The 15,895-nt window shown below is 57.3% G+C and overlaps 1 protein-coding gene across 1 annotated transcript in view; it reads left to right on the top strand.

The window, feature by feature from the left end:
- CHD5 (chromodomain helicase DNA binding protein 5) overlaps positions 1-15,895 on the top strand; it is an 80,695-nt gene that overhangs the window by 23,497 nt on the left and 41,303 nt on the right. The window contains exons 10-21 of the mRNA XM_044419669.1: positions 23-229; positions 334-545; positions 1,413-1,544; positions 2,076-2,187; positions 2,619-2,810; positions 2,888-3,088; positions 4,243-4,380; positions 6,285-6,406; positions 9,330-9,503; positions 10,504-10,645; positions 12,602-12,733; positions 13,844-13,961. Coding sequence (XP_044275604.1) covers positions 23-229; positions 334-545; positions 1,413-1,544; positions 2,076-2,187; positions 2,619-2,810; positions 2,888-3,088; positions 4,243-4,380; positions 6,285-6,406; positions 9,330-9,503; positions 10,504-10,645; positions 12,602-12,733; positions 13,844-13,961 — 1,882 coding nt within the window. The remainder of the gene's footprint in view (positions 1-22; positions 230-333; positions 546-1,412; positions 1,545-2,075; positions 2,188-2,618; positions 2,811-2,887; positions 3,089-4,242; positions 4,381-6,284; positions 6,407-9,329; positions 9,504-10,503; positions 10,646-12,601; positions 12,734-13,843; positions 13,962-15,895) is intronic.

The following is a 15,895-nucleotide window of genomic DNA, read 5'->3' as shown; positions in this document are numbered from 1 at the left end:
TGTCTCCCTCTTCTGTCCCCAGTGCCCACCGCTGCAAGGCAAAGTGCAGCGGATCCTCCACTGGGTCTGGACGGAGCCCCCGGCCCCTCTCACGGCTGCCGTGCCCCCCGTGGGTCCCGAGCTGGCGGCCCCGGCAGCCAAGCCCCTGGAAGGGGTCCCTGAGCGGAGGTTCTTTGTCAAGTGGGCGGGCCTCTCGTACTGGCACTGCTCCTGGGTCAAAGAGCTGCAGGTGAGTGGCCGGCCGGCCGACCGGCCTGGCTGGGGAGGGGAGGGGAGCGGGTGGGCCTGGGCAAGAGCTCCGCTCAAGGCACCCTCCGGCGTGGCCCCCTCCAGCTCGAGCTCTACCACACGGTGATGTACCGCAACTACCAGCGGAAGAACGACATGGATGATCCCCCGGCCTTTGACTACGGTTCCGGTGAGGAGGATGGCAAGAGTGAGAAGAGGAAGAACAAGGACCCCCACTATGCCCGGATGGAGGAGAAGTACTATCGGTATGGAATCAAGCCCGAGTGGATGATGGTGCAGCGGATACTCAACCATAGGTGAGGGCAGCTCTGCACTGCGCCTGCTCATGGGATCCCCGGCCCCCAGCAGGGTGTGCGGTGCCCACTTTGAAAAAGGACAGCCGTGTCCTCATAAGTTTCCTATGTGTTCATGGACAGAAGCAAATCTCTTCTTTTCTCTCAGTTGTTCAGACTGGTTTTGTTTTCTTTTATTGAACTTTCACGGTAAAATAAAGCAAATCTTTGCAAGGCTCGTGGGTGGAGCTGCTAGGGGAGACTGGACAGGCCTTGGCCTGATCCCGGATGCCGTGCAAAAGGGCCTTCCTGCCGGGCCTCCAGGGCCTGGGGAAGAGAGCCTGGCGTGGCCGTCCCCGCGATGCACCTCTGAGCGCCCCCGCCCCCCGGTACCTGAGAGGCTTCCTCCCCCTCCAGTTTGCATGTTCATTCCTTGGGGCTTAAAGTTGCTCCTGTTCTCACCTGGAGATCTCTGTTTCGGGGCAGAGTGCAGCTCCCAAGGCCACTGTGGGGTGGAAGGCACGTGCTTCCTAGGGAGGGCGGCTCTTCCTGCTGCTGTGAATTTGGGGTCCTGCGCAAGTGGGCTTTTGTCTTGGTTTCACCTGATTGCCCTCTGGGGGACAAATGCCTGCCCCTGGCTGTGTCCACCATGGGAGCCATTTTGTGAGAGTGCCCAGCACCATTCAAAACTCCATATGTGCCCAGGGACCAGGAAAGCTTGAGGGCCGCTGGGGGACCGGACCCCTTGCTCAGATCCGCCTCCCTTTGCTGCCTGCAGCAGAACCCAGATCAGCCCTGCCCTCGGCACGGCGTGGGCCGGACCGCAACGCTGCACATGTTCTGCGTGGTCATGTTTGTGGCCCACTTTGACGAGACTCTTCTGCCTCCCAGCTTTGACAAGAAGGGAGAGGTGCATTACCTCATCAAGTGGAAGGACCTGCCGTACGACCAGTGCTCCTGGGAGGGAGACAACACCGACATTCCGTACTATGAGAACTTCAAGCAGCTTTACTGGAATCACCGGTCAGCACTTACTCACTCGGAGCCTTTCCCCTCCCCTCAGAGCCCGGGGTAGCTTCCCTGTGCGGCGTGTGAGCTGCCGGTGCAAGTCCTTTGCTGCTGGCCGTTCAAATGGCCATGGTGCAAGGACCGGGGGCGGGGGGGGGAGAGGCAAGCCATTGTCCAGCGATTTTCCCGAGCATTTTTCAGCTGGGGTGCTCCTGCCTTTGTTCTCATCTCCCTTTGCATCAGGCAGTCTGTCTCCTGGGCCTGCTGGGGCAGGCTCCCTCCCCATCCCTCTTCCCTGCTGTTCTCTGGAAGAGAAAGGCTGGCGCTGTTTGACAGCCGTTCGGAGGAAGGGTTCAGTTCTCTCCTTCTCCCTGGCCCACCGCGCTTGCAGTCCGCTCCTTGCCACTGTCCATGCTGGCCAGGAGTGATGGGGGTTGTGGTTGCTTGCATCTGGAGGGCACCAGCCTGCGGAAACCTGTGGGCATGCGCGTGTGCCTCGTGCGGATCCCCGTCTCATGGGGTGCTTTGCTCTTTGCGCCCTTCCAGGGAGATGATGCTGGGGGAAGAGAGCGGCCAGCTCACCAGGCCCCGGGGCAAGAAGGGGGAGAAGCTGGATGGAGACAGACTGGAGAGGCCTCCTGAGACGCCCCTCGTGGACGTAGGTTGGGCACAAGCGGTTCGTGCAAAGCGGAGGCAGTGCCAGCTCCAGAACGCTGTCATGCCGCTTGATGTTACAGGCTCTCTTGGAAGGGCGCCGCCCATGCTATTCGGTATCCTTTTTATTGCCTTTGATAGCTGCAGGAGAGCCAGGGACACAACACTGCCTGCAACCCTGAACCACAGCGGGTGTCCATGTTTCTGAGAGGCTTCAGCCATATGCTGGCAAGCATAGGCCTGCAGTCACAGGGGCTAGAAACTTGTATTTTACAAAGAAAAGTGAGCTGACATTTCTCAGGAGACTGGATTCTTCAACAGCATTTTGAACTAGATTGGATGATTAGATATATCCAGTTTTGAAAAGGGTGCTGAGTTAACTGAGAACAATAGTATCTGGTTGGTAGCTTTCATGATGCCTGTGTTCCTTTGCAGCCCACTGTAAAATTCGACAAGCAGCCCTGGTACATCGATGCCACTGGTGGAACGCTGCACCCGTACCAGCTGGAGGGACTGAACTGGCTGCGTTTTTCCTGGGCGCAGGGAACGGACACGATCCTTGCCGACGAAATGGGGCTTGGCAAGACAGTCCAGACCATCGTGTTTCTCTACTCGCTTTACAAGGAGGTAGCGCTCCGCTTTCTTACTCAGGGCCTTCCTGCGGGGAAGGAGGCCGCCCCCGCAACAGCTCTCCCTCCCCACAGGGCCACTCCAAAGGGCCGTACCTGGTCAGCGCCCCGCTTTCCACCATCATCAACTGGGAACGGGAGTTCGAGATGTGGGCGCCAGGCTTCTACGTGGTCACGTACACCGGGGACAAGGAGAGCCGCTCGGTGATCCGCGATAACGAGTTCTCCTTCGAGGACCACGCCATCCGGAGTGGGAGGAAAGTGTTCCGCATGAGGGTGAGCCTTGGCGGGCAGGGAGGGGGGCTTCGAAGTGTCCTGGAAGCAGGCGGGAGCACTGCCAGGAGCCGGGCTGCCCACCCTGCGGGCCGGCACAGGCCGCACTCCCTGCCCCTCCCGCCCTTCCTTGCTCGAGCGGCGGCTGGTGGCGTGTGCTTCGGAAGGCCCCTGCGGGGGCACAGTCCTGCAGATGGGCCCCCACGAGCCAGAGGGCCCAGGAGCAGCTGATGGGGTGCGGGGAGCATTTCTGGGGGCAAATGGGGCTGCCTGGGGGAACAGTGTCACCACCGTTCTCAGCACCACAGTCCTCATCTGAATATTCCCTGCTCAGCCGGGGGCACATTTGTCCTCACAAAGCACAGTGGCAAATAGGGGTGTGCATCCCCTGCCTTGGGGTGCAGCTTTGTCCTTATCTTAGAATCCGTTCCTGGGTGTTCTTGCCTTGTAGAAAAGTATAAAGGGGGCAAGAGGTGGAGGGAGGCAGGGTGACTTCCTGAGGATGGGTCACTCCTCGGCCCCTGCGGCTGTGCACTTGCCAATTTTCTTTTTTTTGGGGGGGGGGGGCAACAAGCAGTCCATAGATCACATGCTGCTTCCTCTTTGTTTTTGCACCCTCATCATCTCAGGCACCTCCAGGAAAAGGAAGTGTTCCTTTTAAAAGTGAAAAACAACCCTTTGCTGCCGGAAGCCAGCTGCCCAGTAATCACACTTCCGTGACAAAGGGCAGCTTTGGCCTGTCGGGGGAGCTGCTGCACTGCCAACATTTGGGGCCAGGGGTGTGGCCCCCAGGTGCCCCCTTTTTCTTTAAGACCATTCCAGGGAGATCCAGTCATGGAAGCCAGGAAAGGACTTTACCCTTTCAGGATCAGACCCTGGCCTCAGCCTTCTCATTTCTGCGTACTGGAGGCTTGTGCCCCCAAGATCAGTGGGGCTGTGCATCCAGTCCGGATTGCACCTTGAACTCTAAGGGAGCTCTCCACGGTGCCCAGTGCAAACTAGTCCGTCAGTAGGGATCGCTCCTTTGCAGTTCAGGCTACAGCCTGTAGCAGATGGCCCTGCTGCATGGACACTGGAACCAGTGAGATCAGACCTTGCCAGTCCCCCCGGCTGCAAGCGGAGCCGTCCCACTGACCCCACTTCTCCTTTTCCTCCAGAAAGAAGTCCAGATCAAGTTCCATGTGCTGCTTACGTCCTATGAGCTGATCACGATCGATCAGGCCGTCCTGGGATCCATTGAGTGGGCCTGCTTGGTGGTCGACGAAGCCCACCGCCTGAAAAACAACCAGTCCAAAGTAGGTGCTGCTCTTCAGGGCAGGTGGAAGGTGCTTGCAGTGGGAGCAGAAGGGGTGACCCACCCCCAAGATTCTGGCTTCCGCAGCACTCTCTTTTCCGAACTGAACTGGGAGGTGCCACTTTGCTCTTGCGCAATGAAGAGCTGGGAAAGAGAGACAGTTAAGCAGCTCACATCTGCAGAGGGAGGGAGGGCTCTGGGTGCTTCTTGATTTTAAAGGATGCAAAAGCTGAGCAGCAACTCATGCAGAGATGCAGTGGTCCTCTCTGCCTCAAGAGAGGGTCACTGGAGTAATGCAGTCCTACCTAGGGATGGAGAGAAGTAGGGAAGCTCCAATCTGCTGAAACTCTCCGGACTTTACTTCATATCTTGTTTTGGCTCACTCCTGTTCTCCTTTACAAGCTAGTTTTTAGTTTGCTCAAGAAAAGTTGTGTGTTTCTCAAAACATGTGCTGTTTGAAAAAGTGGCGCTTTTTCAAGTTTGCATTTTGCAAACAGAGACGCAATTTTGGGAGCTTGTGAACTTTTCCTTAGAACACACGCTCCTGTTCATGTTTGGAATTACAACCCGGGCAATTTTTGAAACAAAATTCTCATCCATGCCTGCAGCCGCAGAAGTATCCCCCCGCCCCCCCCTGCACACACGCACACGTGCACACACAGTTGGCCAGAGGTGTTTCCAGTGAAGTTCTGGGCCAATAGCAAAATGCAGCCGGGCACCAGCTCCTCATTTCATTCTGAAAATATTTCTGCCCCGCCTCTCCAGGCGAACCCTCCCCAGGGCTGTTCACAAAGTGAACCTTTTAGAAAGAGGGAGCTGTCAAGCAGAATTAATGACAACTGTAAAACGTGAAACTCTGGGAACGTCCACAAAGAGCTTCAGATGCTGGTGGTGCAGAAATAAAATAAAGAACACCAACAGTATAAAAAATGTTCAGCTGAAAGTAGCCCAGAATACCCAGGCCCATGAGATTATGCGCATATCCCATGGCAAGGCATTTCATAAAGACGGGCCCCCACAGACCCCCCCCCCCGCTTGTAATTCTTGCCAGCCTTGTGGATCTTGCCCACAGGCGGAGCAGTCGGACCTCCAAGGCTGATCTTAAGGCAGGTGCATTCACTCCTTCAGGCAACCTGTCCCAAGAGATTTAGGGCTCTAAAGGTAATGGCAGCTCTTTTAACTGGGCCCACCCAGTCACTGGCGGCAAGCAGCATTGCTGGTCAGGGGTCAGCACCAGCTGCTTCGATCACTTGGCCCTTGCAGGGCGGCAGGCAGCGGCCCCTGTGAAAGGGTTAAATGGCCTGTGAGCCGGGGTGCCGCACCCCTCTCAGCCCGGGGCCAAACCAGTCTCAGAGGAGCTCTCAGGGCCTTGCTCTGGGGACTGGCAGGGCTGGAGGGCGTGGGCAGGATCCAGCCTGCCTGCTTTGTCCATGCCCAACCTGCCGCCAAAGGTTGCCGGCTGAGGGATCACATGCGCTCAGCCCTCGAAAAGACATGTTCGAGGCCACGAGAGCAGGTGGAGCAGAATGGGGGGCTGCTGGCTCGGTGCCCATACCTCCCGTGCTCCCAGGCTTGGGATGTGCCCCCGCCGGCACTGATGGCACTGGCCGTGAGCTTCTGCTGCTACGGTGAGGAGTCAGAGGGATGCTGATGGTGGCGCCACATGTGGTGGTGGAGGCCCATCGGCGAGGGCGTTCAAGGACAGGCTGGACATGCACATGGTGGGCCTGTCGTGAGCAGAGCCAGCTGGAGGCGGGTCAAACTAGATGGGCCGGGAAGGTCCTTCTCCGTTGCCCTGCTCCTCTGGCAGCTGGTGATGGGCTGGGCAGCCACGGCTAGGCCCGCGGTGGTGCATGTGCTGCCTGCTGAGTCTGATTCCGCCTTGCCTCCTCCTCCCTCCACAAGTTCTTCAGGGTGCTCAACAGCTACCAAATCGACTACAAGCTCCTCCTGACGGGGACACCACTCCAGAACAACCTAGAGGAGCTCTTCCACCTGCTCAACTTCCTCACGCCGGAGAGGTTCAAGTGAGTACGTGGGTTGATCTCCCTCACCTGGCCCTCCTGGGCCCCAAAGCAGCAGCAGCAGCTGCCCCCGCCCCCCACCCATGATCAGACAGCCCCTGCTGGCACAGGCTCAACCCAGACCAGCTTTCCCTGGTGCAGGACCTTCAGTGCTGCCGCTCCAGTCAGATCTCTGTCTTGGCAGCTCTTCAGAGACTCAGGCCGGGAGGTCCTTTCCAACTGTGCTTCCCAGCCTTCCTGGCAGCAGGGGCCAGTTTTGTGGAAGAACATTTTTCTACGGACCAGGCAGGGGGATGGTTTTGGGATGATTCAAGCCCATTACAGAAGTGCCTCATACTTTGAACTTAATTCCTTACAGGAGGCCATTTGAACTGTGAGTCATTCAAAGTCCGAATCAATTCTCCCCATTAGAAATAATGGAAAGTGAATCAATCCATTCCCAGACCCCAAACAACACCCATTTCGATAAATTTAAACAGCCAATCCTGCCTCCTGAAACAAATTAAGTTTGAGGTCATATGCAAGGTGTGATCAAAAAATATGGTGACTGTTAATCCCCCTCAAAATGCCCCCTCCCCCCCGCTTCAAACACTCTTCACCCACCGTTCTGGAGTGCCTTTAGCTGCCCTGCTGTGGCTGCCCTGCTGTCCTGGATCGATTCCAGACCAATGGCGAGAAGCAGGAGGAATCGGTTCAGGACAGTGAGGCAGCATGTCTTTGACTGTAGTGTATTTTTTTTGAGTTGGGCTCACAACCAATGATGTCTTTGCTGCAACCATATTTTTTTCACTTTGCTCGCAGTTCAAACTTAGAAGCGCCGTTCTAACTGCGGAGCAGTCTCAACTCTGGATCGTTCAAGAGTCCTGCTGTGTGGCCCGGATCCTAGCAGGCCTGGGGGCTGGGGACCCCTGCTTTAAAAGTGGAGGTGCCCGGGCCTGGAGCCAGTGCGTTGCCCTCCCGACATGGGGTTGGTGGCCCTGCCAGCCCCGTCTGCTCTCCTGCCCGCACACGCACACGACGCTCGCTGCTTTGGCGTCCCCAAAGGGAGGGGTGCGGCAGCAGGAGCTCGGAGGTTCCTACGACAGCTTTGTGGCCGTGGGCCCTGGCCTGAAAGGAGCGGAGAGCTGTAGGCATTGGTCTAACAGAGCACATCCAGCTGCAGCCGGGCCAGCCGGGCCACCACTAGCCCTGCCCCCAGGAGGGAACCAACCAGCTGCTGGTGCAGCGGGCTTCATTTAGGGCACTGCTGCCCTAAATGAAGGGCTGACAAAGCATTTCTGTCTTCTGGGGGAGAAGCGGTTCCACGCAGGCGGCTCACTCGGATGGCGCTGCCCCTGCGGGGGCATCTCGGAGTGGCAGCCTCAGCGTATTGGTGCGTGGAGGGCACGGTGTGTGTCTGCTGAAGGGGAGGCCTCGCTGCTGGAGGGGCGGCAGTCTTTGGGAGCAGGGCAGCTGGGCGCAGTGCGGGGCCTTGGGGACGTGTGTGCACAGCCTGTACAGCCTGAGCAGGTGCATCTTACCTGCAGCCATCTCAGAAGATGGGCGGGGCGGGGGGGAACAAGTGGATCTTTTTAATCCCGTAAAAGTTCTGGCAAACTAACAGAAGCATATGATTTAGGTGGGAACAGGCTTGAGGCCCTGGTACTCGTCTAGTAATGGAAATTCTCGATTTTCCCAATTTCCCCCACCAACTTGCATGGCCATCACTCGAGGCAGAGGCCTCATCCACTGGAGCAATGGGGACGGCGTGTGGGTGGGCCTTGGGACCCCCTTGTGGGCACAAAGGAGAGGAGGGCATGGCGGCATCCCCAGCGCGTCCCCTCGGCCAGCTGAAGCCCACGCTCACAGCAGGGCTCCTTTGGCGTTTGCCTGCAGACCAGCCAGGCTTAAGCTGCCACCTCCTGAGGCAAACGCTTTCTTTTTTTACATTTCTGTACAAGACCAAAGCAGAAGCCACCTGGGTTCTTGTTCGTAAAATGCAACTTAATAAAATGTGGTGTGGGTATTTAAACTACAGTATGAAACCCACAGAAAGACCAGCAACGGTGTGAAGATCTAAAACTACAGTCCAGGAGCAAGCTATGTATGTTTAGGCAGAAAAACTTTGCAGTTCTCAGCATTCCTCAGACAGCAATGGGCAGACCTTCTCCTGTTCAAACTCACCTAGATTTGAACTGTAACTGATTTAAAAACAACCAAGACAGAAAAACCTCTTGGGATATCAGAAGCCGCCTTAACCTGAGTCTGACTGTGGAGCTATTTGATCCAGTATTGTCAACACTGACTGGCAGCTGCAGCTCTCTCTCCCAGGGCTTTACTGCTGCACTATAGCCTCCTCTACCTCCAAAATGTAACGGTCTAGTCCTCATGGCTTTGAGTTCAGGAGTGCTTTAAAGAAGGACTTTGGAAGCTGCCTTATGTTGAACCAGCCTCTTGGTTCCTCTCACCCAGAATTGCTGACACAGACTGGCAGCAGTGGCATTCTGGGTTCCAGGCAGGAATTTTCCAGCCCTGCCCAGAGATGTCAAGGATCCAGCCTGGGACCTGTGGTGTACCTGGCAGGGGTTCCACCACTTACTTGGCACTGAAACTGTGATCATGTCGGTGCCAGGGGAAGCCTGGGTGGGGGGATTCCACAGCTGTGGAGCCCCCACTACAAAGGCCCTCTTCTCAGTCACCAGGCACCTCGCTTCATTGGGGGGAGCATGCAGAGGGGGCCTCTGAAGATGACCTGTGGGTCCAGGCTGCTGCATGTGGGGACAGGCGGTTGTCCAGGGGCCCGGGGCCCTTTCAGGCCATGCACTGGAGGCCAGTGCAACGCTACAGCGCTGGAGCGACACGCCCACAAAATCCCCGGGGCTCTTCTGTCGCTGGAGCACACGCCGCAGCCTGGCTCCTCCTGAGCTTGCCCTCGTTGTCCCAACAGCAACCTGGAAGGGTTCCTGGAGGAGTTTGCTGACATCTCCAAGGAAGACCAGATTAAGAAGCTGCATGACCTTCTGGGACCTCACATGCTCCGGAGGCTGAAAGCCGATGTGTTCAAGAACATGCCGGCCAAGACAGAGCTGATTGTGCGGGTGGAGCTGAGCCAGATGCAGAAGTGAGTTCCCCCCGCCCTGGCTGGGGGCTCGGGAGTGATTGCTGCAGGCTGGGAGGTCCAGCGGCCGCCTCCCTGTGACGGCGCTGCTCGGGAGCGTGGGCCAGGGGTGCCTCCATTCGCCCCGGCCGGTGTGGCAGAGCTCCCTGCTGGATGCACGTGGGCCAGCAGGCCATCTGGGGGTGCTCCCGGCCGCCCGGCCACGCCGAGGAGGGCCAGCAGGAATGTGGGAGGGGTGCACTGAGTGCACAGGCTGCCGAGCCCCCCCCCCCAGGCGGGGAGCACATTGTCTCAGGAAACCAGGCACAGGGCCGCTGCCAGCGCGCGGTGGTGTGGACTGCCAGCCCATGCGCTGCAAAGCGGCCTTTTGCGCTCTGGCCACGCGTGACCGGCTCCTGGGCCTGATCTGCAGGGCCCGGGCGGGATTCTCTTGCACAAGATCCAATGACGGCCCGCCTTTGGGTGGCCTTAGTGGGACCAATTCGCAGAGAAGGCCCTTTGTGGCTACTAATTCTGAGGGCCCTGTGTGATCTCCACTGTCAGAGACAGTGTGCCTAGGGACCCCACTTGCTGGGGAATATGGGTGAGAGGGTGCCTCTGTGCTCCTCCCCGGCTCGTGGGCTTTCCAGAGGCAGCCTCTTGCAGCAGCACTTACCTTGCAGAAAGAGGAAGGACTAGAAACTTGCAATGCCTTTGTGCATTTGCCATCTGCAGTCGGCCAGCAAGGAGGTGTGTGAATGCAGTAGGTGCAGGATCTCCCTGTGCTGCAGGGCACTTCCTGACTGTGAATGCCCAGCAATTCTTCTCTGGCCAGAGCCATAGTGCAGAGTAGCGTGTTCAAGCTCACCTGGGTGCTGCAGTCTTGGACCTTTTTGGATGGCAGGGTGGGCAGCGCAGACTGGTGCCCCTCCGGCTCCTGGCAACACAGAGGTGTCTGCGGAAAGCCAATCCCTTTCCCAGAAGTGCCAGCTTGGAGGCTCTTTCCCCCCTTGTGTCCCTGCAGGAAGTACTACAAATTAATCCTGACAAAGAACTTTGAGGCTCTGAACTCCAAAGGGGGAGGCAATCAGGTGTCCCTGCTCAATATCATGATGGATCTGAAGAAGTGCTGCAACCATCCATACCTTTTCCCTGTGGCAGCTGTGGTAGGTCTGTTTCCGTGGCACGTGTTTTGCTTTGCTTCGCTGAGGGGCCTGGGCCCTAATAAAAGTAGAATGACGATGATAACAACCACCCTAAAATATAAACAGTAATAAGAAGGAGCCCCGTCCCAGCGGCTGGTTGCCAGCTGGTAAGTTTTGGGGGGGGCACCTCCAAGTGGGTGTGGGGGCATCAGGCTTTCAGCCGGGTGCCGCACGGACCTCGGCCTGGGGACATGCGGCCCCTCTGGGGTTCTGGGAGGCCTTCCTGGGCACCAGCCCACAAAGGCATCCTGCGGGCTAAAGCATCCGGCCAGCTCCACGGGTTGCCCTCGCTTCCTAAAGAAGCCTCTGGGCCCCCTCCACCGCGGGCATCCGTGGCTGGTGGAGGGAGGAGCCACCAGGGGCCCTGCTTGGCCCGGAGGTAGCCAGACAGAATGTGTCCGTGGGTTAAAAGACAAATAACAAGCCGGGGGGGGGGGGACCTCTGGGGACGCCAGGAAAGGCACTGCATGGCCCACCCCTGCCGGAGCTGATTGTGGCTGTTTGGCTGCTGGCACATGTGCGGGGGGGGGGGGTGGACATGCATGGGGCCCCTCCGCCTGGCCCGATCACTGCACGTGCGAGGGCTGGGAAGAAGGCCGTCTTGGGGGTTACGGGGAGGGTGCCAGCGGGGTCACTGCTCCTCCGAATTCCCTTGACTGCTCCAGGAGGGGGAACCTCTTCCAGCCCCGGGCCAAGTGGCATCTTGGAGGAGCCCTTGGGCCAGTGGCAAAGGGCCATGGGCAAAGGGCCGCCACGTGAAAACTTAACACTCCAAATGCAGGACCAGAAGTTTCGGGGGGGGGGCACTTCAGTCTTTTAAACTTGCGGGCCAGGATGGGCCACGAAAAGCTTCAAATGCTGGGTGACTGGCCAAGGGGGGATCCCAGAGGCAGATTGGCGCCAGATCTGAGATTCAGCACCTGCCTCTGGGTTTAGTTCCTTGAACTGGAATGACAGGGAAGGAAATGCAGGCTGGGCAGGGGGGTTACTGGCCCCAGGCCTCACCTTGGGAAACAGAGAGGGTGCCAGACTGACTCTCGGGCTCTGCCCACCCCCCAGATCCTCCAGTGAGTCACTCCGGCCTGCTGGGCTCTGTCCGGTGGCCTTGGGCAACGGGGCTTTTCCTGCAGTGGCACCGCAGGCATGGAAGAGCCCGGAGCCCTCTGGACTCTTGGGATACCGTTGCCATATTCTCAGACCACCGGCCACGCTTGCTGCAGTGTATGCGAACAGCTGTCATCCACCCAGAGAGCGTTGGCTGTGGGGCGGTGTATCGCATGAATGAATGAATGCGGACCAAGAGATCTGGTTCCCTCCCCTCCTTGGATGATACTCCAGCCGGAATTGAAAGATTTTCTGGCAATCCTGGCCTCTCACTGATGCTTAACTTGTCATTTCATTTTGGCCCCCTTTTTGTTCCTTTGTCCTTTGAGGTTACGCTGCTGCTTGTCGCTCATTTGTCCCTTTTGTTGTGATTGTTTCCTGTTGGAGTCTTTTCCTGAGCCTCGCCAGGTTACTCCATTTTGCGGAGGCTGGGGAGGTGGGAGTGGCACACACGTTTCAAGATAAAACCATGTTAATAACAGGGTCCTCCTTCCAACATCTTGACATCCAGCCTGGAGAACTTGACAGCTTTGCTCTCCCTGTTGTGTCATTTTGGTTGGTCCTAACAGGGCCATTTCTTGGTGATGGATGGTATTCTTCTAGTTCATGGCCCCTGCACGTGCTGGCTGGGGATGATGGGAGCTGTGGCCCAGCTGTTGGGAGAGTTGTTCTCATGGACTGATCTTGGTGGAGAGGCAGCAGTGCCCTCTCACCTGGGGGCCACCGTGCTCAGTGGGGTTCTCTGGCACATCACACTTTTCTGCAGAGAAGCCGCTTCCTCCTTCGCAACACCCTCCTCTGCGTTCTTCTTAGGAAGCCCCGGTGTTGCCAAACGGCTCCTATGACGGCAGCTCACTCGTGAAGTCGTCAGGAAAGCTGCTGCTGCTGCAGAAGATGCTGAAGAAGCTGCGTGACGGGGGCCACCGGGTCCTCATTTTTTCTCAGGTGGGTGGGGATCTGTACTGCCTGGCCCAAGGCAGCGCAAGCTGCGAGCTCCCGGGAGAACGAGCCGCAGGACAGCCGCCAGGGCAACCCGGCATCCATCAGATGTAGCCACGGGGCCACGGCGGGGCTTGGGACGGGAAGAGCCCGGCCTCCTGCACTGCCATACCTGGCGCTACTCGAATCTGTGAACCCTCAGTTCAAAAGTCACTTTGGCATGACCTTGTCAAGTGCCCGGTCTCCCTTGTTTCTTGCCTGTGTTCTGGACATAACTCTGGGCTACCTTGCAGGGCTGCAATTCACATCACGCTACAGGTGTTCAAACTGCTGTGGCCAGCTGCTCTGATGAGTGGGCAGTCCTTTCTCCATGGAAGAGTTCAGTAAGGCTGGAGAACAATGTATTGCGAATGCCTGATAGTTGAGGCAGACGATGGAAGATAAATGTCACTTTGACACCCAGAATATTTATGCTAATCTTGCTGCTTGGCCGAAAAGACTTTCAGAGCCACCTAGAAGTAGTCAGTCAGTTCCTGCCTGCTTCCAATCTCAAACGGCATGGCATGCAAGGAAAATGGGAGGGGGACGGAAGAGGAAAAGAATCAAATACTTACCCAGCAGGCTGCTGCTCCTCTCACCTCCTCCTGGCTGTGCTGTGCTGGATTGGCAGCTGGGGATGACAGCCGAGGAAGAAGGACCCTTCATGGGGATGGTCTCTCAGCCGGGCGCATGGCATTCCAACCTAGAAGCAAGCCCTCTGGGATTAAATGGGGTTGCAGCCCTGTGTAAGTGGTATCCTCACTCAGGAGAGCCTGTCCCTGTGATTATGCATAAGTTGCTGCTCTGGTCATGCCTCTTGATTGGGCACGTAAGGCAGTGACTCATGCAGAGTTACAACAGGCATCCTCCTTCTCTGGAGGCAGAACATTTTCCTGAGTCTCTGCAGCAGGAATGAATTACTGATCAAACTGTATTGGATGCAGGGAAATGTGGAAGCAGATTGGAAGAGAGCAGTGGCTCATGCAGAGCTGCGCTATGCATTCTCCGCAGTGAGGGTTTGAAAGGAACCTCAAGCTCTTTACGCATGCTAACAGTTCCCTTTTATCTTTCTGCTAGATGACAAAAATGCTTGACTTGCTGGAGGATTTCTTGGAATATGAAGGCTACAAGTATGAGCGTATTGATGGTGGGATCACGGGGGGACTGAGGCAGGAGGCCATCGACAGGTTTAACGGTATTTTGCATTATGGTTTCTGTTGCGGGTCCGAGTTGCATTGCAGCCCACAGACTGCAGTTTCATGGTGCTGCAGCATGGGTGGGGGGGGGAGGGGCAGGGGCAGAAGCAGGTCCTTGGGGACACAGAGGGTCTGCAGGATCTGAGGCCCCTCCCCGGGCAAATGAGGGGCACATGTCTTAGAAGACTGCAATCTTTATGGGTGGAGTAGTTGTTTGACTGCTTAGCAGCTGCTGAGGAAGGATGTATAGACAGTAAAAGCAGCACAGCAGCCAGCCTCTCCCACCTAGAAAATGCGGGGTCTCTGGCCTTTGCTTCCGCCTAAACACGCCCAGGATGGCCTGCAGCACGTCCAAAGGCTGCTGCCTCCCTCAGCAGCAGCAGCAGAGAAGACAGGCAGGAACAAGCTGTCATCGGATGACTGTACCCAGTCCAGTCCAGACAGGTCGGATCGCAAGTGCCATCATCCCCCAGCCAGCATAGCATGGCCCCTGGAAGAGGATGGGCACAGCGGTACTTCCCCAGCTGGAACCCCCCTGGCCCGCCGTGCCCACCCTCTCCCACGGGCCGCGCTCGGCGCCTGAGGCACGCCCTTGTTTGGCCTGGTGCGTGGCTGCAATGGCATGGCAGCGGGCAAGCTGGCCTTTCTTTCCGACAGCTTTGCTAGAAATTTACTTCATTGGGCGGCACACAGGCTGCAGGCCAAATGTGAGCCCCCCGTAGCTACTGAAGGGCACGAAGGGCGACGTTAGCCCGGAGGAAGCCCTGGGAGTTTGCAGCGAGCCCCCAGTCCCGCTTTGCTTCCCCCGCTGCATCTGGAGGTGCGGCAAGAGCACAGCCTGCTGGGCGGGGAGATGGAAGGCGGCCCCCAGGCTGCTCAAAATTGTCCCCACCCCCACGTAGCTATTTCACGGTAGGTATTTTAAGGGTCCTTCCTTAGACAGGAAAAGCCCGACAGCTCCCAGCATGTCCCAATCCGTCCATTCCTCCTTTTTCTTGGAGCCGACTGGGGTCCACAGATGGATCATGGCATGAAACCTGCAGCTTCAGCATCTGCTGTTGTGGAAAGTTCCATCCCTGCAGATATTCTGTGCACAGCATGATGTCTTTCTTCCCCTCTGTAGCTGTGGGGATCAGAAGTGCGAAAAACCAGAAACTGGGTTTCCCATCTGTCCATTGCAAATGCAGGAGGACTCCAAAAAGAACAGCTTTTTGTGTGTGTAGAAACCACCTCCGTGCAGCCCATCCCCCCTGTGTTTCAGTGTGAACCCATCTGGGTGTGGAAGAAGGCCATCCCAGGGCAGTGGGTCATTCAGTGGCACCCCAGGCGGCCTCCCCCAAGAGTGAGCAGTTCTGTGTCTCTCTGGTGTGAGTGGGAGTATGCGCGCATCACTCCTGGAGGATAGCCTGGGATGGTCTTTCTGACCTCAGAAGATGCTGGCTGAAAGAGCGTTCCTACAGAGACACAGCAGGAACCCTCTTGTGCAGGTGGGATCTTTTGGGCTCACCAGAATTTTTCCACATTTAATGGATCTGTACTGCTTGAGAATTAGGGTGCTTGGAAAGGGGGGCTTGTAGCACTCTCAGCCCAATTCCATTGACAAAATCCCATTCAGCAAATTGTGTGCAGAAGAAAAAGATGGAGGAAGAAGTGGGAAAGCACAGGAGGTTTACATGATAAAGGGTGGACATTTGGGACCTGCCACCCCCCTGAAATTCCATGTATCATGACTGAGCAAGTGGGAGGAAAGAAGTTTCCCCGTGATGGCATAACCTGCAATACTCCCCCTCCCCCCGTTTCTCCCAAGCAGTCAGACAGTGTAGCTGGCTGCCCAGATCCACTGCCCATCAGGCTCCCAGCCCCCTAGAAAAGACAGCCGGGCCCCCTGTTCTCCTGTGCCCCTGTCTGGCCTGAGCCCCCGCCCCCCCCCCCG

Source organism: Varanus komodoensis, unplaced genomic scaffold, assembly GCF_004798865.1.
Source record: "Varanus komodoensis strain SLA01 unplaced genomic scaffold, ASM479886v1 scaffold106, whole genome shotgun sequence".
NCBI classification, from domain to species: Eukaryota; Metazoa; Chordata; class Lepidosauria; order Squamata; family Varanidae; genus Varanus; species Varanus komodoensis.
Note: the sequence above shows the minus strand (reverse complement) of the source record. Positions and strands in the feature narration are given on the sequence as shown.